The 23,668-nt window shown below is 35.0% G+C and overlaps 17 protein-coding genes and 2 pseudogenes across 19 annotated transcripts, besides 5 other annotated features; 14 read left to right on the top strand and 5 right to left on the bottom strand.

The window, feature by feature from the left end:
• Positions 1 to 902: part of a mobile genetic element that runs on past the window's edge.
• A 629-nt stretch (positions 903 to 1,531) lies between these two features.
• TVAGG3_0206160 (DDE endonuclease family) lies at positions 1,532 to 1,984 on the top strand (the record flags this gene model as incomplete). Its single annotated transcript, XM_051226480.1, has 1 exon — positions 1,532 to 1,984. The coding sequence occupies one exon, from the start codon at positions 1,532 to 1,534 to the stop codon at positions 1,982 to 1,984; it is 453 nt and encodes a 150-aa protein (XP_051111466.1).
• A 1,370-nt stretch (positions 1,985 to 3,354) lies between these two features.
• TVAGG3_0206150 (SLEI family protein family) lies at positions 3,355 to 4,365 on the bottom strand (the record flags this gene model as incomplete). The annotated part of the gene is made up of 1 exon (XM_051226479.1): positions 3,355 to 4,365. One exon carries the CDS (start codon positions 4,363 to 4,365, stop codon positions 3,355 to 3,357), a length of 1,011 nt encoding a protein of 336 aa, XP_051111465.1.
• Positions 4,366 to 4,668: 303 nt separating this feature from the next.
• Positions 4,669 to 4,703: a mobile genetic element.
• Positions 4,669 to 4,703: a terminal%2Cinverted (terminal inverted repeat of Banshee-A3 transposon ID:TVAGG3_0206140).
• A 613-nt stretch (positions 4,704 to 5,316) lies between these two features.
• Positions 5,317 to 5,786, bottom strand: TVAGG3_0206130 (annotated as a pseudogene). Its single transcript has one exon. A coding segment is annotated over exon 1 (470 nt).
• A 59-nt stretch (positions 5,787 to 5,845) lies between these two features.
• Positions 5,846 to 6,486: a terminal%2Cinverted (terminal inverted repeat of Maverick-1C transposon ID:TVAGG3_0205920).
• Positions 5,846 to 23,668: part of a mobile genetic element that runs on past the window's edge.
• Positions 6,512 to 6,997, bottom strand: TVAGG3_0206120 (protein of unknown function, DUF4107 family; the record flags this gene model as incomplete). The annotated part of the gene is made up of 1 exon (XM_001284192.2): positions 6,512 to 6,997. A coding segment is annotated over one exon (486 nt), but the record flags the coding sequence as incomplete, so codon positions are not given.
• On the bottom strand, positions 7,518 to 8,155 carry TVAGG3_0206110 (uncharacterized protein; the record flags this gene model as incomplete). Its single annotated transcript, XM_051226478.1, has 1 exon — positions 7,518 to 8,155. A coding segment is annotated over one exon (638 nt), but the record flags the coding sequence as incomplete, so codon positions are not given.
• On the top strand, positions 8,253 to 8,871 carry TVAGG3_0206100 (protein of unknown function, DUF4106 family; the record flags this gene model as incomplete). Its single annotated transcript, XM_051226477.1, has 1 exon — positions 8,253 to 8,871. A coding segment is annotated over one exon (619 nt), but the record flags the coding sequence as incomplete, so codon positions are not given.
• On the bottom strand, positions 10,301 to 11,065 carry TVAGG3_0206090 (uncharacterized protein; the record flags this gene model as incomplete). Its single annotated transcript, XM_051226476.1, has 1 exon — positions 10,301 to 11,065. The coding sequence occupies one exon, from the start codon at positions 11,063 to 11,065 to the stop codon at positions 10,301 to 10,303; it is 765 nt and encodes a 254-aa protein (XP_051111462.1).
• Positions 11,083 to 11,724, top strand: TVAGG3_0206080 (organellar and viral DNA polymerase type B; the record flags this gene model as incomplete). The annotated part of the gene is made up of 1 exon (XM_051226475.1): positions 11,083 to 11,724. A coding segment is annotated over one exon (642 nt), but the record flags the coding sequence as incomplete, so codon positions are not given.
• Positions 11,788 to 12,738, top strand: TVAGG3_0206070 (organellar and viral DNA polymerase type B; the record flags this gene model as incomplete). Its single annotated transcript, XM_051226474.1, has 1 exon — positions 11,788 to 12,738. A coding segment is annotated over one exon (951 nt), but the record flags the coding sequence as incomplete, so codon positions are not given.
• Positions 13,437 to 13,958, top strand: TVAGG3_0206060 (phage tail repeat-like family; the record flags this gene model as incomplete). Its single annotated transcript, XM_051226473.1, has 1 exon — positions 13,437 to 13,958. The coding sequence occupies one exon, from the start codon at positions 13,437 to 13,439 to the stop codon at positions 13,956 to 13,958; it is 522 nt and encodes a 173-aa protein (XP_051111459.1).
• TVAGG3_0206050 (integrase core domain containing protein family) lies at positions 14,261 to 15,061 on the top strand (the record flags this gene model as incomplete). The annotated part of the gene is made up of 1 exon (XM_051226472.1): positions 14,261 to 15,061. One exon carries the CDS (start codon positions 14,261 to 14,263, stop codon positions 15,059 to 15,061), a length of 801 nt encoding a protein of 266 aa, XP_051111458.1.
• TVAGG3_0206040 (uncharacterized protein) lies at positions 15,441 to 15,983 on the top strand (the record flags this gene model as incomplete). Its single annotated transcript, XM_051226471.1, has 1 exon — positions 15,441 to 15,983. The coding sequence occupies one exon, from the start codon at positions 15,441 to 15,443 to the stop codon at positions 15,981 to 15,983; it is 543 nt and encodes a 180-aa protein (XP_051111457.1).
• Positions 16,162 to 16,824, top strand: TVAGG3_0206030 (uncharacterized protein; the record flags this gene model as incomplete). The annotated part of the gene is made up of 1 exon (XM_051226470.1): positions 16,162 to 16,824. The coding sequence occupies one exon, from the start codon at positions 16,162 to 16,164 to the stop codon at positions 16,822 to 16,824; it is 663 nt and encodes a 220-aa protein (XP_051111456.1).
• On the top strand, positions 16,999 to 17,515 carry TVAGG3_0206020 (organellar and viral DNA polymerase type B; the record flags this gene model as incomplete). Its single annotated transcript, XM_051226469.1, has 1 exon — positions 16,999 to 17,515. A coding segment is annotated over one exon (517 nt), but the record flags the coding sequence as incomplete, so codon positions are not given.
• Positions 17,620 to 17,940, top strand: TVAGG3_0206010 (organellar and viral DNA polymerase type B; the record flags this gene model as incomplete). Its single annotated transcript, XM_051226468.1, has 1 exon — positions 17,620 to 17,940. The coding sequence occupies one exon, from the start codon at positions 17,620 to 17,622 to the stop codon at positions 17,938 to 17,940; it is 321 nt and encodes a 106-aa protein (XP_051111454.1).
• Positions 18,107 to 18,934, top strand: TVAGG3_0206000 (KilA, N-terminal/APSES-type HTH, DNA-binding family; the record flags this gene model as incomplete). The annotated part of the gene is made up of 1 exon (XM_051226467.1): positions 18,107 to 18,934. The coding sequence occupies one exon, from the start codon at positions 18,107 to 18,109 to the stop codon at positions 18,932 to 18,934; it is 828 nt and encodes a 275-aa protein (XP_051111453.1).
• TVAGG3_0205990 lies at positions 19,790 to 20,895 on the top strand (annotated as a pseudogene). Its single transcript has one exon. A coding segment is annotated over exon 1 (1,106 nt).
• On the top strand, positions 21,694 to 22,695 carry TVAGG3_0205980 (organellar and viral DNA polymerase type B; the record flags this gene model as incomplete). The annotated part of the gene is made up of 1 exon (XM_051226466.1): positions 21,694 to 22,695. A coding segment is annotated over one exon (1,002 nt), but the record flags the coding sequence as incomplete, so codon positions are not given.
• TVAGG3_0205970 (organellar and viral DNA polymerase type B) lies at positions 23,005 to 23,565 on the top strand (the record flags this gene model as incomplete). The annotated part of the gene is made up of 1 exon (XM_001285470.2): positions 23,005 to 23,565. The coding sequence occupies one exon, from the start codon at positions 23,005 to 23,007 to the stop codon at positions 23,563 to 23,565; it is 561 nt and encodes a 186-aa protein (XP_001285471.2).

The raw sequence follows: 23,668 nt of genomic DNA, 5'->3' as shown, positions 1-23,668 counted from the left end.
TACTTTTGAGATACTTGAGATTGAAACTGAATCTTATGAGGCGGTGATCTTGAATCACTACCTCATAAGGTTCAGTTTCATATAAAATTTGTTGCAATTTGTTATTCTTTTGCAATTATTTCTTATAAGATTTTACATCTTTTAGCGGGGAATGTTTGTTATCATGTATATATTATAAATATCTACACGATAACGAACATTCCTCGCTAAATTGCTGAGAAACTTGGAGGAAATGTCGAACAATTTCCTCAAAGTTTCTCAGATTTATATAGATCACTAGAGTCCCCTAGGCACTGATTCTGGTTCAGTACCTAGGAGGCTCTAGTTCTCTAACGAACTGATAAAATGTTTTTAAATTTTTGGATATTGCTACCTGTGAAGCACTGACTTCAAGTCAGTACCTCACAGGTAGCAATTACATTGAAAGATGGGAGAAACTTCGTCCGAATGTTAAACTATTCGGACAAAGTTTCTCCCATTTGTAGTGGAGATGGAAGGCTTTGAGGTATATTGTATTAATATATACCCAATGCCTTCCATCTCCACTACAAATGGGAGAAACTTTGGGTTAATAGTTTGCAATTAACCCAAAGTTTGGACACTTTCTAGAAGGAATTGGAGGGTAAGAGATATACATTCAGGTATATCTCTTACCCTCCAATTCCTTCTTAAAATGGGAGAAACTTTGTCCGAATGTTAAACTATTCGGACAAAGTTTCTCCCATTTTTTGAAGGAATTGGAGGCTATGAGATACTGATGCAATGTCAGTAACTCATGGCTTCCAATTCCTTCCTAAAACTCATAAAAGTGGACATTACATGCATATAAAATTTGACATGTAAAGTCCACTTTTTGTGAGCGGGGATTTGACTCCGTCAAATCCCCTTTTTCGTTAACGAGAATTGTCAATTCGGATTGTGAGCTCCCAAACTATTGATATGCTCCGACGCTCTACCTGTGACGCAAACCATATTCGCCAATTTTTCCTCTCCAAGCATAGATACTTTGCCCGCAGGAAGAAGTTTATTGCGAATATGGACGAGACAATGCTCTATTCCAAACGTCGCTATAAAGTTCTTACTGCTGGCCGGAATCGCCCAGTTCGCGCTGAAAAGTCTCAGCTTCCACATCTTACAGGGGTCTGTACCATCTTTGCAGATGGTACAACTATGAAGCCAATGGTGATACTTCCACAAAAGAAGACCCTTGATGCGGAATTGGAAGATCTGGACGCTTTTTTGTTCGCTCCGAGAGTGGATGGATGAACAAATACCTTTTTATGGTATACTGTATCATGTTCATCTGCAAAGTACAGGAGAAAAGGTCTCAAATGAATGTGTTTGATGCCCAGGTACCTTTTCTCCTAATTATAGATGGTTATCCATCCAGGCTCTCTTTCTTGGCCGTTCGCCTCTTGAGCGCCTTCAATATCGAGCTTCTTGTTCTCCCAGGCCATACATCTCATATCTTACAACCTCTTGATGTTGGGATTTTTTCTCCCTTGAAGGCCAATTCAAGAAGTTGTTTGATATGGCGACTATCCGGTACGATCAGCAAGGGCATATGGTGATCAATTATGTATGGAACGCCAGAGAACTGCGCTATATCATGGTTCGCAGCTTCCTTGATGCATGTAGTGTGTCTTGCACAGCTACAAACATCGAAAATGCTTTTAAAGCAACAGGAATCTATCCATTGGATATGAACAAACCTCTTGCTTCCAGATACATTGTAGCAAATGGAGTTCCTCCTGCAAGGCCCAATTTTGTCAACGACAAAGTCCTTACAGATCCAAATGTGATGATGCAAGTCTTCCAAATGGAATATGGACGCCCCATGCAGCAACAGGATTGGTATTTCAATCTGTTTGTGGCTATGCAATCTGTTTTGGCCTGGAATGGAGCATATGGCCAGGTTCTTAGTCGTGAGTTACATCTCCTTTATCCTACTGCAGGTGGATTTCAAAAAATCCAATTAAAATGATATAAAGCTGAGGAGCTCCAGGGTGAAGAGGAATTGATGAAGAAAAGAAGCAACTGCATAATGGAGTGAGGAAGTACTTTGAAGAAGAGAGAAAGCATCTGGATGAAGAGAGGAAGCACTTGATCAAGAGAGGAAGTACTTTGTTGAAGAGAGGAAGCTGCATGATCAAGAGAGGAAGCACCTTGATCAAGAGAGGAAGTACTTTGAAGAAGAGAAAGCACTTGATCAAGAGAGGAAGTACTTTGAAGAAGAGAGGAAGCATCTTGATGAAGAGAGGAAGCACTTGATGAAGAGAGGAAGCACCTTGATCAAGAGAGGAAGTACTTTGAAGAAGAGAGGAAGCATCTTGATGAAGAGAGGAAGCACCTTGATCAAGAGAGGAAGTACTTTGAAGAAGAGAGCACTTTGTTGAAGAGAGGAAGCACCTTGATCAAGAGAGGAAGCACCTTGATCAAGAGAGGAAGTACTTTGAAGAAGAGAGGAAGCATCTTGATGAAGAGAGGAAGCACCTTGATCAAGAGAGGAAGTACTTTGAAGAAGAGAGGAAGCACTTTGTTGAAGAGAGGAAGCACCTTGATCAAGAGAGGAAGCACCTTGATCAAGAGAGGAAGTACTTTGAAGAAGAGAGGAAGCACTTTGTTGAAGAGAGGAAGCTGCATGATCAAGAGAGGAAGCACCTTGATCAAGAGAGGAAGTACTTTGAAGAAGAGAGGAAGCACTTTGTTGAAGAGAGGAAGCTGCATTGATCAAGAGAGGAAGCATCTTGATCAAGAGAGGAAGCTGCATGATGGAGAGGAAGCATCTTGATCAAGAGAGGAAGTACTTTGAAGAAGAGAGGAAGCACTTTGTTGAAGAGAGGAAGCACCTTGATCAAGAGAGGAAGCACCTTGATCAAGAGAGGAAGTACTTTGAAGAAGAGAGGAAGCATCTTGATGAAGAGAGGAAGCACCTTGATCAAGAGAGGAAGTACTTTGAAGAAGAGAGGAAGCACTTTGTTGAAGAGAGGAAGCACCTTGATCAAGAGAGGAAGCACTTGATCAAGAGAGGAAGTACTTTGAAGAAGAGAGGAAGCACTTTGTTGAAGAGAGGAAGCTGCATGATCAAGAGAGGAAGCACCTTGATCAAGAGAGAAGTACTTTGAAGAAGAGAGAAGCACTTTGTTGAAGAGAGGAAGCTGCATGATCAAGAGAGGAAGCATCTTGATCAAGAGAGGAAGCTGCATGATGGAGTGAGGAAGCATCTTGATCAAGAGGAAAGTACTTTGAAGAAGAGAGGAAGCACTTTGTTGAAGAGAGGAAGCATCTTGATGAAGAGAGGAAGCATCTTGATGAAGAGAGGAAGCATCTTGATGAAGAGAGGAAGCATCTTGATCAAGAGAGGAAGCACCTTAATGAAGAGAGAAGCTGCATGATGGACGCATGATGAAGTGAGGAAGCATCTTGATGAAGAGAGGAAGCACCTTGATCAAGAGAGGAAGTACTTTGAAGAAGAGAGGAAGCACTTTGTTGAAGAGAGGAAGCATCTTGATCAAGAGAGGAAGTACTTTGAAGAAGAGAGGAAGCACTTTGTTGAAGAGAGGAAGCACCTTGATCAAGAGAGGAAGCACCTTGATCAAGAGAGGAAGTACTTTGAAGAAGAGAGGAAGCACTTTGTTTGAAGAGAGGAAGCTGCATGATCAAGAGAGGAAGCACCTTGATCAAGAGAGGAAGTACTTTGAAGAAGAGAGGAAGCACTTTGTTGAAGAGAGGAAGCTGCATGATCAAGAGAGGAAGCATCTTGATCAAGAGAGGAAGCATGATGGAGTGAGGAAGCATCTTGATCAAGAGAGGAAGTACTTTGAAGAAGAGAGGAAGCACTTTGTTGAAGAGAGGAAGCACCTTGATCAAGAGAGGAAGCACCTTGATCAAGAGAGGAAGTACTTTGAAGAAGAGAGGAAGCATCTTGATGAAGAGAGGAAGCACCTTGATCAAGAGAGGAAGTACTTTGAAGAAGAGAGGAAGCACTTTGTTGAAGAGAGGAAGCACCTTGATCAAGAGAGGAAGCACCTTGATCAAGAGAGGAAGTACTTTGAAGAAGAGAGGAAGCACTTTGTTGAAGAGAGGAAGCTGCATGATCAAGAGAGGAAGCACCTTGATCAAGAGAGGAAGTACTTTGAAGAAGAGAGGAAGCACTTTGTTGAAGAGAGGAAGCTGCATGATCAAGAGAGGAAGCATCTTGATCAAGAGAGGAAGCTGCATGATGGAGTGAGGAAGCATCTTGATCAAGAGAGGAAGTACTTTGAAGAAGAGAGGAAGCACTTTGTTGAAGAGAGGAAGCATCTTGATGAAGAGAGGAAGCATCTTGATGAAGAGAGGAAGCATCTTGATGAAGAGAGGAAGCATCTTGATCAAGAGAGGAAGCACCTTAATGAAGAGAGAAGCTGCATGATGGACGCATGATGAAGTGAGGAAGCATCTTGATGAAGAGAGGAAGCGTAAGAACCGATAACATTTACACAATATTAAATTTATTTTGTAAATTTTCCAAAAGCCTTAGTACCAATGTAATATAAATGCTCCAAAAATATCATCCCTCCTTCCAAAAGCGTAAGAACCGATAACATTTACAAAATATTAAATTTATTTTGTAAATTTTCCAAAAGCCTTAGTACCAATGTAATATAAATGCTCCAAAAATACCATCCCTGTTGTAAACAGAAATTCATCAAAAGTGACAGCTCTCAATTTTTTGACATTTGTAAATTCTAAATTGAATGAGAAAAATGAAATAATACTAAGCATAATACAATATTCTAGATTTAATTATAATTAGGAAAAAGTTAGTTTTGAGAGTACTTTTCATAGGCATATAGAATGAAATCTTCTGAAAAATAATATCACATAAACTCATATTATTTTCTAATATATAACTATTTTATATAAAAATCAAATTCAATGATCTTAAAAGCGAAGGATAAACCTCAAAATTTACGAATATAATGAGTGGGAATATAATGCTTATCTATCATAAAACCATATGAAATATCAATTTTTGCTTTACGCCTAATTTTTGACGACAATTAGCAAAAAATGTTAAATGTTAACACTCAGTCCATTTGAATATGAAAAATAAAATTGACTTTGATTAAATGTTTTTATTTATCATGCAATTCTTCTTGCGACCAAAGATTTGAATAAAATTTCAAAAAATAAGATAGCTTAAAAAATAATATACGGTAGTGTTTACTAATAGATGAATAGTATATAAATTCTATTAAAATGGATTTGATCCAAAAAAATATATAAAATTTGATCATAAATAAAATTGTTTAGTAGTCATTTAAAATGATGTAATTATTCAAATTTTGCTAAGACCCATTCGTCTTTGATATATAACTCCCATTTTTGCATTTCTGGCTCGTACCAAAATTTTGAAACTTCGAATAATTCGTTAGGAGTGTAATTACTATTCGTTTTTGGATTAATATCGAGAGATAAATGTGGTGTATTGTTGTATTTTTCAATGAACTGCTGAACTGAGTCCTTGATTTGTTGAATATCATCCAACTCGTCTGGCAAAAACTTTTCTAAGCTTGGCCACAGGCGCTCCACCTTGCCGTTCTGTCTTGGCATATACGGCAAGGTGTGCTTCCAAACTATTCCGTTTTCCTGCATAACCTGGCCGAATTCACCGCGGTTTTCACCGCCGTTATCGGTCCAGATGCAGTAAGGAATAAACTCCTCTAAAAGTTTTCTTAAAACCTTCGCTGTTGAGTTGGAGACTTGTTTTTCAATAATTTAGTTTTGAGAACTTTACGTGTCATATCATCCAATATGGCAAAAAATGGAAGAGAAACATTACCGTGAGATAGATTACCTATCATGTGTACGGCGGCACTGCGCGCCTCCTTACCCATTATATGTGAATTTGACACTTTACAAAACCGTTAATGTATATTTTACAACATAAACGCAAAAACTAACTTAACCTTAAATATTTACAAAACCACCAACCATTTCACCTCACTAACGAACTCACTAATGAAAAAATAAACATTCTCATAAATTTTCTTCTATATCTTCATCGTCAATGTTAACTCTATTGTAGTCATACTTGAAGTCATAAAGTTTCTCAAGTTTTGAAATGCATAGTCTTGTTAACTTACCTTCATCATAAGTTTTTATAAAACTACCATGACAATCTTTATAAACAGTCAGTGTATAGTCAACTGGTCTAGAATGAAGTGTAAAGAACATGTTATACTCAGGAAGGAAGAATAAATGTTTAAATGTATGTTTGTTATATTTTTCGATTTGTATGAGTTGCTTTTGTTCTGTCATTTATATAAAAATAAAATAAAAAATAATTTTAAAAAATAAACTTAAAAATAAATGATATCACCACCCTCACACGTATGAAAAGCATAGCACAAAAATAAATTTAGGGTAGAAGGTTAGATCTAACCCGATTTCTAACCTCATTTCTACCCTGTTGAATTCATTGCTTTATAACTCTCTTCCTTGGTTTCTTTTTAGTTGCTTTCTTAACATCTGTCTCCAACTTGACTGTCTTTCTTCTTCGTCCGTAATGATACCAATTACTTCCACTAGTCAATGGGTCAAATGGTCTTTCGTAAGGGTTTCCATACATTCCATAGGGACCATACGGAAGAACTACTGGTGGAAGTTGTGGAGAAGAAACATTTTCTTTAGTTCCATCGACTCTATTTAAATGCACTGTTTCACCTTTCATCTGGTCATTAAAGTCTTTTGCGTGTTTTGCAAACTCATCGTCCTTTCCTAAGGCATTTTCTGACTCGGTCGCAACCAAATTGGATGCTTTATTTATGAGCCCTATTTTATTTAATCTTAACTTCTTTGCAACCCAGCCTCCAATCTTTCCTTTATTTGCATCTAATGTCTTTGAAACCCTTCCTCCACTCATTTTATTTACTGCGTCATAAGCTCCAAGTGCTTTTGCTCCAAATGCTAATGCTTTTGTTCCCATTGCGCCTAAAGCTGCCCAAGCTACCATTTACACCATATTAAAATCATCTCTCTTCAATATTATCTCATAAAAGTTCTCGTTACTGGAGAAAGTCAATGAAACATAAATGTTCTCACGGGCTTCGCCCTCACCGCTTTGCGGTCTATCTAACTTCTTTCTTATATCATCTATACGCTTCAAAATGTCTGAACAATTGCTAACATCTTATACAACAATTATTTCATCATGAATGACCTTCAAGAACAAGCTCATTTAATATGCTATTAAAATCATCTCAATAATGAGTCCATCCTTTCCATCTTTAGGTAGCACAACATCTTTCATTGAAGAAGGTTCGACAAGTCTTATGTTAAACTTACTGACAAAGTTTGTTATACTATAATGCTTCGGCGGCGAATACATGTAGTTTGAAAGACATAATATAGATTCTTCAGCAAATTCACTTATACTGGATTTTATAACAATGTTCTCACGAGACCAAATACCACCAATTGACAATCTTGTAAGCAATCCTGCTGAACCTTCTACTGTAAACGTCGATGGTAACATTCCACGAAGGTCATCTATTGACATCTTTGAGTCACTGAATTTAAATATTTTCTTAAAGCAATCGTCATTATATAACCATGCAATAGCTTTGAAGTTTTCATTCGAATATACATCTGCTTCATTAAATGTAAAACCTGACTTCTTTGCAGAGACGACTTTAAAATCTATTGAGTTTGTTTCAAAATTATATGCTATGGTAACTTCTGAAGGTAATGGATGTCCTTCCGCAGTAAGTTGTTCTCTCACTACCGTTTGAAGCTTTGTATTAAAAACTTTCATGTCATCTCCTGTGTCTAGGTTCACATACACAGCAACAGGAAAACTATCTTGCTTCTTTGTTTCATCATTATACCTCAAAACATTAAAGTTCTTCAATAATATTGTTCTTCCTGCTGGAATACTTCGAACTTGTCTGATTTCAATAGCTTTCTCACCTCCTACATACTCTACCCAGTGTCTTGGATATTCATAAGTATACTGACTTTCTTGAATTTTGGTAGGTTTCATCATAACGTGTTCATAGTATATCTTTATACTCTTGTCAGTTAGACTCGGTGCTATGTTCTGAATATTTCTGACTTGCATTTTTAACGGAGATAAAATGAAGCATTTAATACATGATGTAGATGAAGACATGAATGAAACTACAGACAAACTTAACTCTTCTCTTATTCTTCCTTTCAGCAAAGATTATGAGTTCTGTTCAAATGGTGTGTATTTCTATTGTGGAAAGATGGGTTCAGGTAAGACATTTAACCTCATTCGTCATATACTCATAACAGAACGTTTAGGAAATGACTCATATTATGACCAAATCATTATATCAGCAACTTCAGACTCTATGGACTCAACAGCGAAAACATTTATGTCAAAAGTTCAAGCCTCTGTCGTTAAAGTTCCAGACAGTGAACTCATTGAATTTCTTCAACGTTACATTCGACGTAAGAGGAAATATTATGCCATCGTTGAATTTATACAGTCAGGAATGCAAAAGACCTCTGAGGAGATGGAAAGAATTATTGACAAACACCACTTACGTCAGTACTCAGGAGTTTACGATATGAAACGACTTACAAACTACATTCTATCAAAACTTTCAAAATACCCCTTCAAAAAATATCCTTCAAACACTCTGCTCGTTTGCGACGACTTCGCCGGAAAAGGTTTAGTGTCAAAACCAGACTCACCATTAGCTAACATCATAACTAAAGTCAGACATTACCATTTAACTGTAGCAATACTTATGCAAACATGGAGGTTTTTAGCTTTAAACATAAAACGTCTCATAACTGACTTCGTTATCTTTCAAGGTTTCTCACGTTATGATATTGAACTCATTTGGAAACAGTCAGGTATAACATTACCTTTTGAAGAAATTTGGGAAGCATATAAGTCTCTCATCTCTCCTCGTTCATACCTTGAGATTCATATCATGACTAATACCATTAAAGTCAAAAATATTCCATGGGAACGACCAACATTGTTTTAAAGCTTAACCTTCAATTGACTGATGGTAAACAAATTCCATGCATCTCTGTCGCCATTTCTGTTAATATTTTTGCTGTCATTCATATCATTCACTTCTCCATCCGTTAGCTTTTGAGGATATGTGTTAGAATAGCTGTTCTTAAATGAAGGCTTCTCTCCCTTGAGAGCATAAACTCTATAACTTTCTGCATACTTTATGTTTGAACCTCCTGAGCCATCATTGACATAAATTTTTATAGGCTTCCACCCTTTGTTTATGTTCCTGCTTCTTCCCTTAGCTCTTTTGTTCAGTAGTTCTACATCTTTATACACAGCACCTGTCTCAGTGAATTCAACAATATTTTCATTCGTTAGCTTTACATTCAAACCCTTGTCGAGTATATTGTTCATTTCATACATATAAAAGGTTTTTATTCTATATGAAATGAGAAGCAAATCCATCTTAGCTGGTGCCGTTAATGTTCCAATTGAACCAACATCAAATGTTGACTCACGAACGACAAACAATATTGTCATAAAGAACTATAGTTCAGAGTGTTTGAAAGAAAAAGAACCAGAACTTAAGTCGGTGAATTTAAACTCAGCTTCAAACGCTAATGCTACATCAGATGTTAAGTTAGAGTATCCACCACTGGACCAAATTCTTTCAAGAGAAGCCAACGACAACCCTTACACAAATGTTCAAACAAATCCTTCAGATAACGTAGACCATTACCTTCTTCAGTTATATCAAACTATCTTACTCAAAGACGATAAGAAGCTTTTGACAAATCTTATAAGCAAGAACCAAATAATTCTAACAAAGGAGGACCTTGAAAATGTTATATCACGAATAACAGGAAAGCAATGTGTCATTGACTATCTCGACCCTGAAATCGAATGCTGTGGTCAAACGCCAATATTCATGAAAATAGGTAACATCCGCATCATTGAAACACCAGGAACTACAGGAGTTGAGTTTAAGTATAGATATTCGAACGAGTATACAAAACTATCTACTGACTATAAGCTTTGTTTGAAATATGTTTTAGTAAATTAAAGCAGTCAGGACCTTCGGTCTTGGCGCTTTGCGCCGTCAGTCAAAAAAATTTCAAGTTAGCAATTTGTAATATCTATCCAAAACTTCTTCAACAGTATCGAACTCATCTTCATAATGCAAACCTAATCTTATTGACTTGGTGCAGTTTTCACTAACACAATATTTTTCTGTTCTCTTGACTGACATAACTAACTCATTTGTTTCATCAAACAGCAACAACCAAAGTTCATGACCTAATACATAACATTCATACTTTATATTTTTAGCTCTGAGTTCTCTTGTAAGCCGTCGCATTTAATATTTTCTAAAAAGTCAACTTCAACAGTCATTCGCACTGGTGCCTTCAGTTCTACAGGCTCTCCTTGAAAGTCAACAAGTCTGAATTGCATGTCTTTCAAATTATGAGGACTAATGCGAACCCATTTACCTAAATGAGTTGCTATGACAGGAACGTTTGGAATGAACATTGAATTTACTTCATAACAGAAAGACTTATATTCTACTGAACCTTTACTATTAACTCCTGAAATACCTGTGACATTAGCTATTTTTAACTCAATGTACAAACAGTTGCCATAACATACATATGGAACAGATTTCATCTCAATCGTTTTGTCAACACTTTTCAAAGGAAATGTCATATGGTATGCTCCCAGAAGCAATTGAACTCTATGACTCATTCTTGGTATCTTAAACTCTTTCTCGCTGCTGAACTTCAATGTTCCCTCAGAAGAGAGTTCGACATCTATGTTGTCAATAGTTTCTTCATTTATGAGAGTATCTCTGACTCCAGCAATTTTATCTATTCTGTACTCGGCTCTGTTAGGAAATGTTACAACACTTCTTTTGTCATCTATTTCAATCTCTATGAAATCTGTTTCATCTGTTATGACAAAAGTTGCGATAGTATTGAAGTCAACAACTCTGAAAGCAAGTGCTTCATTCTGAAGTCCTAAGTTTGTTTGTAGCTTTACTGTCCCGTATTCGTTTGGGTCTGTACTTTGTAAATAGAACAACATTTTATTCTCATTAAAATATGACTATTGCTGCATATGCGTATGAAACAAATGAAGCAAGAAGAGCACATGAACTAGTAAATGAAAACTCAACTTTAACAGTGGAAGGCAATGATTTAGTCATTGACGATGGAAAAACTAAAAAAGTCATTGATTTCGATACTTTTAACACTTATGACCCATTCATTACAACAAGCAAGGTTCCTATCATAAATGATGGAACGGTGCAATATATAAATTCTACAGTAGATGCCTCATTAGTGAAAGTATTAAATGTTCTCATTGAATTGTTAAAGAGCTTTAGATTTGACGACAACATTAAATGCCTAAAGAATTTAGTCATGAATGAGAAACAAATTCTCGGCGTTGCTGGTAGCAGTAATGATGTACACCTTATGACATTAGAATATTATAACGAACATAAAGATGAACTGAAAGGAGAGAAGGGTGACACTGGACCTCAAGGACCACAAGGAATACAAGGAATACAAGGACCTCAAGGCGAAAATGGTTTGGATGGTGAAGATGGAAAGGATGGAAAAACTGCTAAATCATGGATATGGAACCTTATAAATACTGGTTTAACAGCTGCTTCATATGGAGTTCTTCAATACCAAATCGGAAAGATATGGGCAGTACTTGGTGAAGAAGCTTTAGATGACGTTAAAGATGCTTTGAACTTCATTTCAAATGGTTCGGATACTATTAAAACTTTATCTGGTTGGATGCAAGAAACAAGGAGTCAAATAGATACTGTAAGACGTATAGCAAACAATGCACGTACGGGATTGGATACTTTACGAGAAGCACAAAATACACTAAAGGAAGCAAATGATATTCTTGTCTCAGTATCAGACATGCATGAAGATTGGCTTAAAGGTATTGACAAATCTTTAAAAAATCACAGTCAGTCTATTGCTGACTACAAGAAAAGTATAGATTTTTTACATAGTGCTATGGACGTACATGATGGAAGCATAAAGAACTTACTTAATGCTAACAATAACTTACCAGGAACTATTAAAGCATTTATAAAGTCCTTTGTAAAACCTGGTGCTCTAACATTTAGGTCTTTGAGAGCAAGAGCATTGAAGTCAAGAGATGCAGAAACTCCAACAGAACCTACAGAAGGAACTGAAACAACAGAAACTCCAGAAGAACCACCAAAACCAACAGCTAATGAAATATTGTTCGAATATTTTCCAAGATACTCTGTCCTCATTGCATACATTCAAGAAATACTTAAGAAAGCAGACTTGACTTTAGGAGATGATGAAAGTTCTGTATATCTTTCGTTCCAGTTTCAAATAGCAGAACTTTTGAGACAGATATGCTTAATGTATGACAACATCTCTGATTTCACAAGATATGATGACGACCATGACCCCGAACACGGTGAAGAAGAAGTTTTACAAACATCCATTAAGACAGGAAAGGTTTTAACACAAAGTCTCATTATTGACACCGAAGATGGTGAAGTGGATGTTCTTCAAGAGCTGAAGAAAAATACTTCTGAAGGAGGTGGTGGTAGGCATGAACTTGAAATAAATGAGATAGAAGAGAAATTAGCCGAAAAAGCAGCTAAAAACCATGTTCATTATATAAGTTCAGACGAACAAATTATAACGGACTACCACGGATATTTAATACAGGATGAACAAATAAGCACTGAAGATGTTAATGAAAGAAGATATAAATTCATTCATGCTGAAGGTTATGACATACGTTGTACTGTACAGTATGACACAGGTAAAGCACCAGAAGCATTTGGTTATAACAATGAAATATATGCTTCGTATTTCTTTGTTAACGGTGTATTAGTTGAACCAAGATTTACATTGAGAGTTAAGGCAAAAATAACTTTTGAAGATGCTATTAAAAGTAAAGCTGACAAAGATGAACTTGACGCAACGAACAAAGTTTTGAAATCTCATAAACATAATATCTCCGATATAAATGAACTTCAAGCTACATTAAATAGTAAAGCTGACAAAAATCATACACATGAATCCTTCACTACTGTTAGAGCAGACGACATAATATTGAACTATACCCTTGGTTCAAGTGCACCTTTAGAGAATCCAAGTACAAGCGTAAAAGATACACTAAACTCCTTAAATAACAAATGTATAAATATCGAAGGTCATGTCAGAAACTTTGAAACATATGAACTACCAGCAATGTTAGATAAAAAAGCAGATAAAGAACATACACATAACTCCTTCTCAACTGTTGCTATAGAAAGTATTGAAGGAACGGTTGGCGGAACTGGTGGGATGCATTATACTATAAACCTCCTAACTTTCCACAAGGTTTAACATCGAATGAAAACATAACAACGAAGAAAGACATTAGCTGTAAAAATGTTTATGTCATGGATGATGAAAATAATGTTAAATTCACTGCTCAAGATTTATATGATAAGAAAGTTGACAAAACAGAGCTTCAAACATTAAAGACTGAAATACTTCAAACATTATATCCTGTTGGTTCTTTATATACATCAATGAACTCAACAAATCCAGCAAGTGTTTTAGGTTTTGGTACTTGGCAGCAGATTGTAGATAAATTCTTATACTGTGCTAACTCTTCAAAGCAAACAGGAGGCTCAAAGAAAATTAAAGAAGCAAACTTACCTGCGCACACTCATACAGGAACTACAAACTTTTCTGGCGACCATAGCCACTCATTAAGAGACCACCCATTATACAACTCAGACTATAAAGCTGGCAATGATGTTTTATCTCCATCTTATAACAATTCAGCAAAAAAGACTTTTCGACCAACTGAACCAGGAGGAAATCATGTCCATACTTTCACAACAAATCCAACAGGCTCTGGTGAAGATTATATGCCACCATTTATGACTGTATTCGCATGGTACCGTACAGCTTAAAATCTTTATTTTTACATAAATGAGCTTGAAAGAAGTATTCGAACAACATCCATGGAGGTCATTTAAGAAGTTCAATGAAGCAGCAAAAAGTTGGGATTTACTAACAGAGCTGAAGTGAAAAGGTTCTTTGACAAAAATGTTGTACATCAAACAAAAATAAACCCTTACGACTACTTTTTACCAATTTACTCCAACACTCCTGACGCATACCAATTTGACACTCTCATTCAAAGCAGAAAGGAGGACATAAACCATTCCTCATCATCATAAATGTTAACACTCGTAAAGCATATGCATATCCAATGAAAAATAAAGGAACTCGTGAAGTGTTAAGAGTTTTACAAAAGTTTGTAGCAGAACATAACCCAAGTACTTTAACATCAGACCAAGACGGTGCATACCTCAGCAATGAAATCACAGATTTTCTCATTAAGCATAACATAACTCACTACACTACTGAAGACCGTAACCATAACATACTCGGCATTATAAACCGCTTCATAAGGACTCTCAGAGATTTAAATCAAGAGCGAGACTTTACTGAAGAAACAATGAAACATTTTCTCGAAGTATATAATTCCTCAACGCATTCTACAACAGGACATACACCAAATTCAATGACACAACAACAAGAAGAAAAGTATATACAAAAGAAACGAAGTCAAACACAAAATATCAGAAATTCAACACAATTTACTCTCATTCCTGGAACAAAAGTTCGTGTAGTTCTTGACGACAAACCGTTGACAAAGAAACGTTTAAGGTTAAGTCGAAATTATTATATCGTAGACTCTACGCAAGGTAATGGATATCTTATAAAAGCTGCTGACGACTCTATTACGTTTTACCCTCGTCATAAATTAGTTGAAAGTAGTAATGGCAAACTTGCTGAAACCATTGACGAAGCAAAGCGAGGAGTGGTTATTGAAATACTTGGCTACAACATAAACGATGACACTTATAAAGTAAGATATGAAGGAGGCGTTGAAGATGTTATACCATCTAAGAACTTGAGAGAGTCGAAGCCAACACATCTGGGGCCATTAGAGTTGGAGTACTGGAAAGATAAAAATAAGCCAGAAAGAATAAGAAAATTCTTCTAAACTTTTTCATTAGATGTAAATCAGACATGAACGAGAACAGTCATGATATCATTAATGGTACCATTTATTTTAACATTAAGACGCAAAGCGGCGGGGCATAGCCCATGAACAAAAATAATGTTTAGGGTAGATGGTTAGATCTAACCTCATTTCTACCCTCATTTCTACCCTCACGAATTTTCATGAATTTCCTTAAGATAGAAAAAATAAAGTTAGTTTTATTTTTATTTATTTTTTTATTTTGTATGTAAGAACAGAAATGTCAGTCGAAGCAAAAACATTCACTAACAAATATAATGGCGAAACATTCACAAAAGGCACTTATAACGGTATTGAAGTCTTACGTAGAGACAAGGATGGTTACATTAATGCAACAAAGATGTGTCAGCAGTTTAGGAAAGACTTTAGAAAGTTGTTGGAAAATAAGTCCTGGGAAGAGTATTATAAGGCATTTTGTGAAGAATATAGCAACAGTCTGAATTCCGGCGGTTGCTTTTTATACAAAATTCATGCAGGAATTCCTGATGAAATCAAACAGGTTAGAGGAACGTATGTAGACCCAAGACTTATAAACTATATAGCAATGTGGGCTTCTCCAAAATATTGCATAGCAGTTGGAAAAATTATGGACTCCATAGACAAGAAAGTTCATGAGAAGTTAGATGAAGAAGAACTCGAAGATACAGTAGAGAATGCAAAACATTTGTTTGAAGAAGAAGTTAGAAAAATGCATGAAAAACAATTAGAACATGAACGTGAGATATGTTATGGTTATAGAGATTCTCCATACGAACTAGACCAATGGGAACAAGAAGATTTAAAGAGAGAATTTAGAGAATATGAACTCGCTAAGATAGCATTAGAAGCTGCAGAAAAGAAGTTAAAAGTTTGGGGTCGTTTTGTACAAAAATATTGTGAGTAAATGAACCATTTATTTTTATTGAATTCACCAAAAATAATGTTTAGGGTAGATGGTTAGATCTAACCTCATTTCTACCCTCATTTCTACCCTCTTGAATTTTCATGAATTTCCTTAAGATAGAAAAAATAAAGTTAGTTTTATTTTTATTTATTTTTTTATTTTGTATGTAAGAACAGAAATGTCAGTCGAAGCAAAAACATTCACTAACAAATATAATGGCGAAACATTCACAAAAGGCACTTATAACGGTATTGAAGTCTTACGTAGAGACAAGGATGGTTACATTAATGCAACAAAGATGTGTCAGCAGTTTAGGAAAGACTTTAGAAAGTTGTTGGAAAATAAGTCCTGGGAAGAGTATTATAAGGCATTTTGTGAAGAATATAGCAACAGTCTGAATTCCGGCGGTTGCTTTTTATACAAAATTCATGCAGGAATTCCTGATGAAATCAAACAGGTTAGAGGAACGTATGTAGACCCAAGACTTATAAACTATATAGCAATGTGGGCTTCTCCAAAATATTGCATAGCAGTTGGAAAAATTATGGACTCCATAGACAAGAAAGTTCATGAGAAGTTAGATGAAGAAGAACTCGAAGATACAGTAGAGAATGCAAAACATTTGTTTGAAGAAGAAGTTAGAAAAATGCATGAAAAACAATTAGAACATGAACGTGAGATATGTTATGGTTATAGAGATTCTCCATACGAACTAGACCAATGGGAACAAGAAGATTTAAAGAGAGAATTTAGAGAATATGAACTCGCTAAGATAGCATTAGAAGCTGCAGAAAAGAAGTTAAAAGTTTGGGGTCGTTTTGTACAAAAATATTGTGAGTAAATGAACCATTTATTTTTATTGAATTCACCAAAAATAATGTTTAGGGTAGATGGTTAGATCTAACCTCATTTCTACCCTCATTTCTACCCTCTTGAATTTTCATGAATTTCCTTAAGACAGAAAAAATAAAGTTAGTTTTATTTTTATTTATTTTTTTTATTTTGTATAAAAGATATGATTTCAACAATCGGCACAACAACAATTCAAACAACAACAGCACCAAACTCGTTAGTCATGAATCCAACATCTATGTTAGTAGAGATGAAAAACTTCATTCCTTCTTCATATAGTTTTGGAACAGAAATACAAAGAATAAAGCAAGAACTTTTAACAAGTAATTTCGACTGTACCGCACAGGATGAAGAAAATGAAGAATATCTTTATGAAATGCAGGACATTATTGACCATTTAACCAAATTGCCTGAAATCCAGCAACAAAAGCTCACTATTCCTGAATTCGATGAAATAGAAGTGAAACCAACTGACTCAGTAGAAATAAAGAAGTTCATACGAAAGGTAAATTATGAGTTTCTAGGATATCATTGCAACCATAAAGTTATGGACAAAGATTGCGACATGGTATATAAGAACATCTCTGACATATATAAATCGGGGGAGTTTAAGACATACGACAACTTTGTTTCATTAGTTGCAAAATGTGTATGGCAGATAAGAGATAAAGACAGAAGAGGTAAGGTATGGCATGAACAGATAAAACCAACTGCTTCAGATTTAAAGAAAACCATTGACGCCTTAGTTGTTTTAGCAGGTAAGGTTTCAGAATATAACGCAAAAATGAATCCGCAATGTTCTAAATGTAAAGCAGCAATGAGGAAATATAACTATTCAGTAAAAGAGATAGAAAGAATGAGAAACGACTATGCAGATTTAAAGAGGGAGGCAGAGAAGCCGGTAGAAGATAAAATGGACATGTTAGCATTTCTGAACAAAAACTATCCAACTGCTGACGATTTCCTTCTATCTGATGTCAAGAAGAAGTATAAAGAAACTTTCGGCATTGTTAAAATTTTTGATATCCTCATCGAAGAAATAGAAGCTACAAAACTGTTTAGAATCTCACGAATTCATAACGTTTACCATGTAAAACGGTTATAAATAATGAGGGTAGAAATGAGGTTATATATCGGGTTAGATCTAACCTTCTACCCTAAAATATATTTTTATTGAATTCAGCACAAAAATAATGAATTTCCTTAAGACAGAAAAAATAAAGTTAGTTTTTATTTTTTTCGAATTTTTTATTTTGTATGTAAAGACAGTAATGTCAACATCAGAGAACACAACAACAGTTATAGTCCATGAAGTCATAAATGAAGAATACGAGTACATACAGTATAACAAACAGTTACGTCTCATTCGTTCAGTCAAAGATGACATGTACCAAATGCAAAATATAATGAATGCTCTTCGTTCTACAAAGCAAGCATACCATTGGTTTGAAAACCAACAGACAAAAGAACTTTTAGAAGAATTTCCTCATATGATTGCTTCCCTCGGAAAACCGGGGGAAGAGGTTCCGTATGAAAATCGCAAGAATTTGGCTCCTGGTTTGAAAGGTTATTATGTTCATAGACTTTTAGTAAATGCTGTAGCAATGTGGGCTTCACCTCGTTATGCTTGTTATATTTTCATGATGTTAGATGAACTATATAAAGCAGAACGTGGAGAGATGGAAAAGAAACTTCATGCAAAAGATGAAGTCATTGAATCCAAAGACAAAAGCATACAGAAAAGAATACCGCGTTCAGTACCAAAAGGAAAGGAAAAGAGTTATAAGTATATGATATATACTGAAGAGTTGGAAAATGAAGAAGATAAAGATATGGTTATGTTACATTTAGTGAGAAGAAACAACAAGAGCTTTTACGACCTCGCTAAAATATATAAATCTGACAGAAACTGGTTCTATCGTGAAAACTTACCGATTTCAATGACACCGAATGAGCAAATAAAGGAAATTGTCAAAAATACTCTTCCTCAAACACACTATGATATTAAAGGTTGTACAATACTTACATTCAAAGAAGACTTAACATTACTGAAGGAAAAAATAACAGAATATTTCGATAACTTCAAAGAGGAAGAATAAAAAAATCTAAGCTAATTTTATTTTTTTTTAAAATTTTATCTCATATGAAAGAACATGAATTTAGAATATTCGGAACTCATGACAGAAGAAGAGAACGAACAACATGTAAAAGATTATGCAAAATTTCTGAAGACATACAAAGCATTTAAACAATATCTAAATGCTTCTAAAGATTATGCAAAATTTCTGAAGGTATATAAAGCGTATGAAAAAGCGTATGAAAAGTTTATACATTGGGGAATTGTTGTAAAATATCGATATGAAGACTAACCAAAAATATATTTTTGCTCAAATAACGTCAGGGTCAATTTCTTCAACCATTTCACTTCCTTCGTCAATGTCAATAGAAGCTTCTTCAACCTTTGGTAAGAACTTTTGTATAACATCTTTGTTCGTTATTGTCTTCAGAGATGAAGGATAATATTTCACATTTGTTTCACCCTTCTTATATTCTTTCTGTTCGGAAAGATTTAAAGCAATACTGAAGAAGTCAATGTTAGAGTTCTTTATGACAGTATAATGAGTATCTTTGACATTCACGAAGAAACTCTTTTGTTTCAAAACTACTGCTAACTCTTGTGAAGTATAACGTTTGCGGTCAATGACGATAGCTAATGGTCTGACATACTGACCGAACTTAGATTCTTTCACAAACTTCTTATTAAAGATAACATTAACATTTGAAGCACCATTGAACTCATTCTTGATGGCAGTAGCGAGAGCATTGTATGAAAAGAACTTGCAATCTTGCATGTGTTTCATTAAAATAAAAATATTAAATTATTTTGAAAAATAACTTTAAAAAAAATCTAATCTAATTTTTTCAAAAAATATTTTTTTTATTTCCTACTAAAGATGTATCGGAAGTTGTCTAAGTTAGAACACTCGGAAATAAAACAACTTCTTACAGAAGCTAACATAGATGTTGCAAAGCATTACGCAACAAACAAAAAAGCACTCGCTGACTTCATTAAAGACTATAATGGTGCAATAAGTTATGATAGAATTCATGAGTTCATAAAGCCGCAACGCGGCGAGGACGAAGTCCATGCAAGAGCATTTCCTTTAAATGACGTTGCTATTGACTTATATCATAGACGTTCAGTACCTCATGAAGTTAGAAGAGAAATGTATGACATAACAAATGCAAACGTTGGTAAACACGAAAGAGAGACGACACACTGAAACAACAGAGAAGAGAGATGTTTAAAAGTGCTATAGAACAAGTTCGCAAAGCTAACGATGTCATTCGTTCCATTGACGACAAACCAAAAGAAGGTGAGAGATGGTTAAAGAAAGATGAAGAGAATAGGAAGAGAAATGTGAAGTCAGGCAATAGACTCATTGACTTTAACATCGAAGCTTTAGATGAACCAAACAGAGACTACTTACACAAACATTTCGGTAAGGTTTTCATGAGACTCTTAGAGAAAATTAAAATAAACTCACAACAGAGATGGATGGTATGTTATAAACTTGGTGGAAAGTATGAATGTTCTACGTTAAACCTCAATAATATTGGAACATTACTACATCAGCTCTTGAAGGAGAACTTTATATCAGAGATAGAAGCAAATGCTGCAGGTATTGTTGAAATGCACTATGACTTCTTCTTGACAAACATAAAGAATCTTACTGAAATAAAGATGTATGATTTAACAGAATATGAAGGCTTAACGATGTCAGATGTAAAGAAAGGCAAACCAAAAAAGAGACCATATAGAGATGAAAGCACACTGACAAATGACCAGAAAGCCATTTTGGAAGCTCTTAAGCAAACAGGAAACCCAGCACTTATAGAAAGCTTTTGGAAAGATAATGGTGAAAAGAAGTTTTATAAGAAGAGAAGCGGTCAGTTCTGGAAGTATCTTTGCACATTACCTATAAATCTTGAACGCTACCAAATCTTCAATGAACTTAACAAAAGAACTGCAACACTTATGACAGAAGACAATTGTTTCGTTTATGCTTGCATTCAGGCTGGAGTAGATGAGAGACTAGACCACATGAGAGAAGTCATTCGTGTTAGAGACTTTCCTCAAAGTAAAGTACAAGAAATTTCTGATGCAACAGGTATAGCATTTAATGTTACCATTGGTTACTTCAATGACTCAAGACATAATGAAATAAAGAGATACATACCAAAAGAATGTAAAACTATTCGAACTATTGACTTACTTCTTGTTGAAGACCATTACATGTTAAATGAAAGATTACCAATGACAACATATTTCGTCAGAAATTACAAAGAAATCTTGAAGGAGTGTGGTGGAATGAACATTGAGAAACAGATGAAGATTTATACAATGAGAGATGGTAAATATGTAGTTCGTTATGATAGAACAACACCGTTATGGCATGTTATGAAAACATTGTGGGAGTGCAAATATTTCGAACCTATTTCTTATGGAGAACTTTTCACATATACGACTGACTTATATAAACAGAACCTTGCACCATTTAAAGATTTGACATATGCTCCAAAGTATTGTGTACAACTGAAGAAGAAAGCCGAGTCAAAAGAAGTAAATAAAAATAAGTGCAAGTTCATTCCTGAGCACGTTTTCTTTGCTGACTTTGAGTGTAGCACAGACGGCTTTCATAAAGCTTTTAACATCTGTTATGACAGTGAAGATGGTTCAGTGAGTGAAAGCATTTGGGGTCAGAACTGTGCAACAGAATTTTTGGAACGACTTCCTGACAAGAGTTTAATATATTTCCATAACCTCAGTTATGATATAAACTTCATCTTAAGACACATGACAGAAGTGAAAGGAACTCCCATCATTAAAGGTTCACGAACAATGCAAATAACTGGCTTATATAAAGGAAGGGCAATTATTATAAAAGACTCTTACAGTGTTATAAATAAGAAGCTTAAACTATTTCCTGCTATGTTTAACTTACAAACAGGACCGAAAGAAGTATTTCCATACAACTACTACAGCAGTGTTTTGTTAGCAAATGACAACAGAACTGGTGTCATTTTTGAAGCATGTAAGTTTATCCGGGATGCGGATATGTTCATGAAAAACATAGATTCCATCAAAGGTTGCAGAATAGATGAAAACCACTTCGACTTAGAAAAGTATAGCACATTTTATTGCAAACAAGATGTAAGAATTTTAAGAGAAGGTTTTGTTAAGTTCCGCAATGACATATTGAAAGAATTTGATTTAAACGTTTATGACTACGTTAGTATTTGTTCAATTGCTAACAAATTATTTGAGAACAGAGTGTACTTCCCGAATGGAAATTTATATGACCTCTCAAATAAACCAAGAGAGTTTATTTCGAGATGCATTCAAGGTGGAAGATGTATGTTGTCAGATAACATTAAACAAAAGAGTAAAGAGAAACTCATTGCTGATTTCGACGCTGTTTCATTATATCCAACAGCTATAGCAAGACTTTATACTTTAGAAGGTATTCCAAAGGTTATGAAGAAAGAAATGTTAAGCACAGAGTATCTCATAAGACATTTATTCGATGACGACCAAAAGGAACCCATTGGTGAAAAGTTTATGTCTGGCTTCTTTGTTCTCATTAAGATAAAAGAGATTGGCATACATAGACACTTTCCTTTAATAGTTTGTGACCCTGAACTAAATCCAGAACTTAACGTTCCCAGAAGTTCAAACACTTGCTGTTTAATGTATGTTGACCATATAACATTACAAGACCTCATAAAATATCAAGGTGTCAAATGTGAAGTGTTGCAAGGATACTATTACGATGGAAACAGAGATATTAGAATAAGAGATGAAGTAAAGAAGTTGTTTGAGTTAAGGTTAAAGTATAAGAAAGAAGGAAATCCTTTGCAAGAAAATATAAAGCTCATTCTGAACAGTATTTATGGCAAAACTATTCTATCTCCTATTGAGTCAAAAATAACCATAGTAGATGACAAAGATGCTATAAGATATGCCATCAGAAACTACAACCATATAGTGAAGTTCGAAGGTTTGGATGGTTCAGATAAAACTATTTTCAAGCTAACGAAAAGCATTTGCAGACACTTTAACTTCTGTCCACTTGGTGTTAATATTCTATCTATGTCAAAACGTATTATGAATGAAGTATTCTGTACTGCAGAAGATATGGGACTTCAAATCTTCTACCAGGACTGTGATAGCATGCATATTTTCAATGAAGACATACCAAAGCTTGCAGCAGAGTTTAAGAAGAGATACGGTCGCGAACTTATAGGAAAGAACCTTGGTCAATTTCATTCTGACTTCGCAGAAATAACACCTGGAAAACAAAGTTTAGCATACAAGTCAATATTTTGTGGAAAGAAGACCTACATAGACTTACTCACTAACGATTTAAATGAAGTTGCATTCCATGCACGTTGCAAAGGTGTCAAACAAGACGTCCTTGCTTTAACAGCAAATGAAATGTTTCCTGAAGCTATACAATGCTATTACAATGAAGATAAGAACATTCACATACCTGTTGGAACATATGACAAAGACTCTGAGTTCAGTTTAATGAAACTTTACAAAGCACTTTATGACGGTCAAGAGATTGGATTTGACTTATGTAAGTCTGCTACACCTGCATTTGAGGAAAAGTTTAACTTCTCAATAACGACTAAAACAAGCTTTATTCGTAAGTTGAAGTTCTGAGGTCATTTATTTTTGTCAGCAATGAGGTCATTCGTGATAAAAATAATGAGGTCATATATTTTTGTCATTTATGTATAACCATTGTCTCTCTTAAACTTTGCAA

The sequence above is a fragment of the Trichomonas vaginalis genome, chromosome IV (genome assembly GCF_026262505.1).
Source record: "Trichomonas vaginalis G3 chromosome IV, whole genome shotgun sequence".
NCBI classification, from domain to species: domain Eukaryota; phylum Parabasalia; order Trichomonadida; family Trichomonadidae; genus Trichomonas; species Trichomonas vaginalis.
Note: the sequence above shows the minus strand (reverse complement) of the source record. Positions and strands in the feature narration are given on the sequence as shown.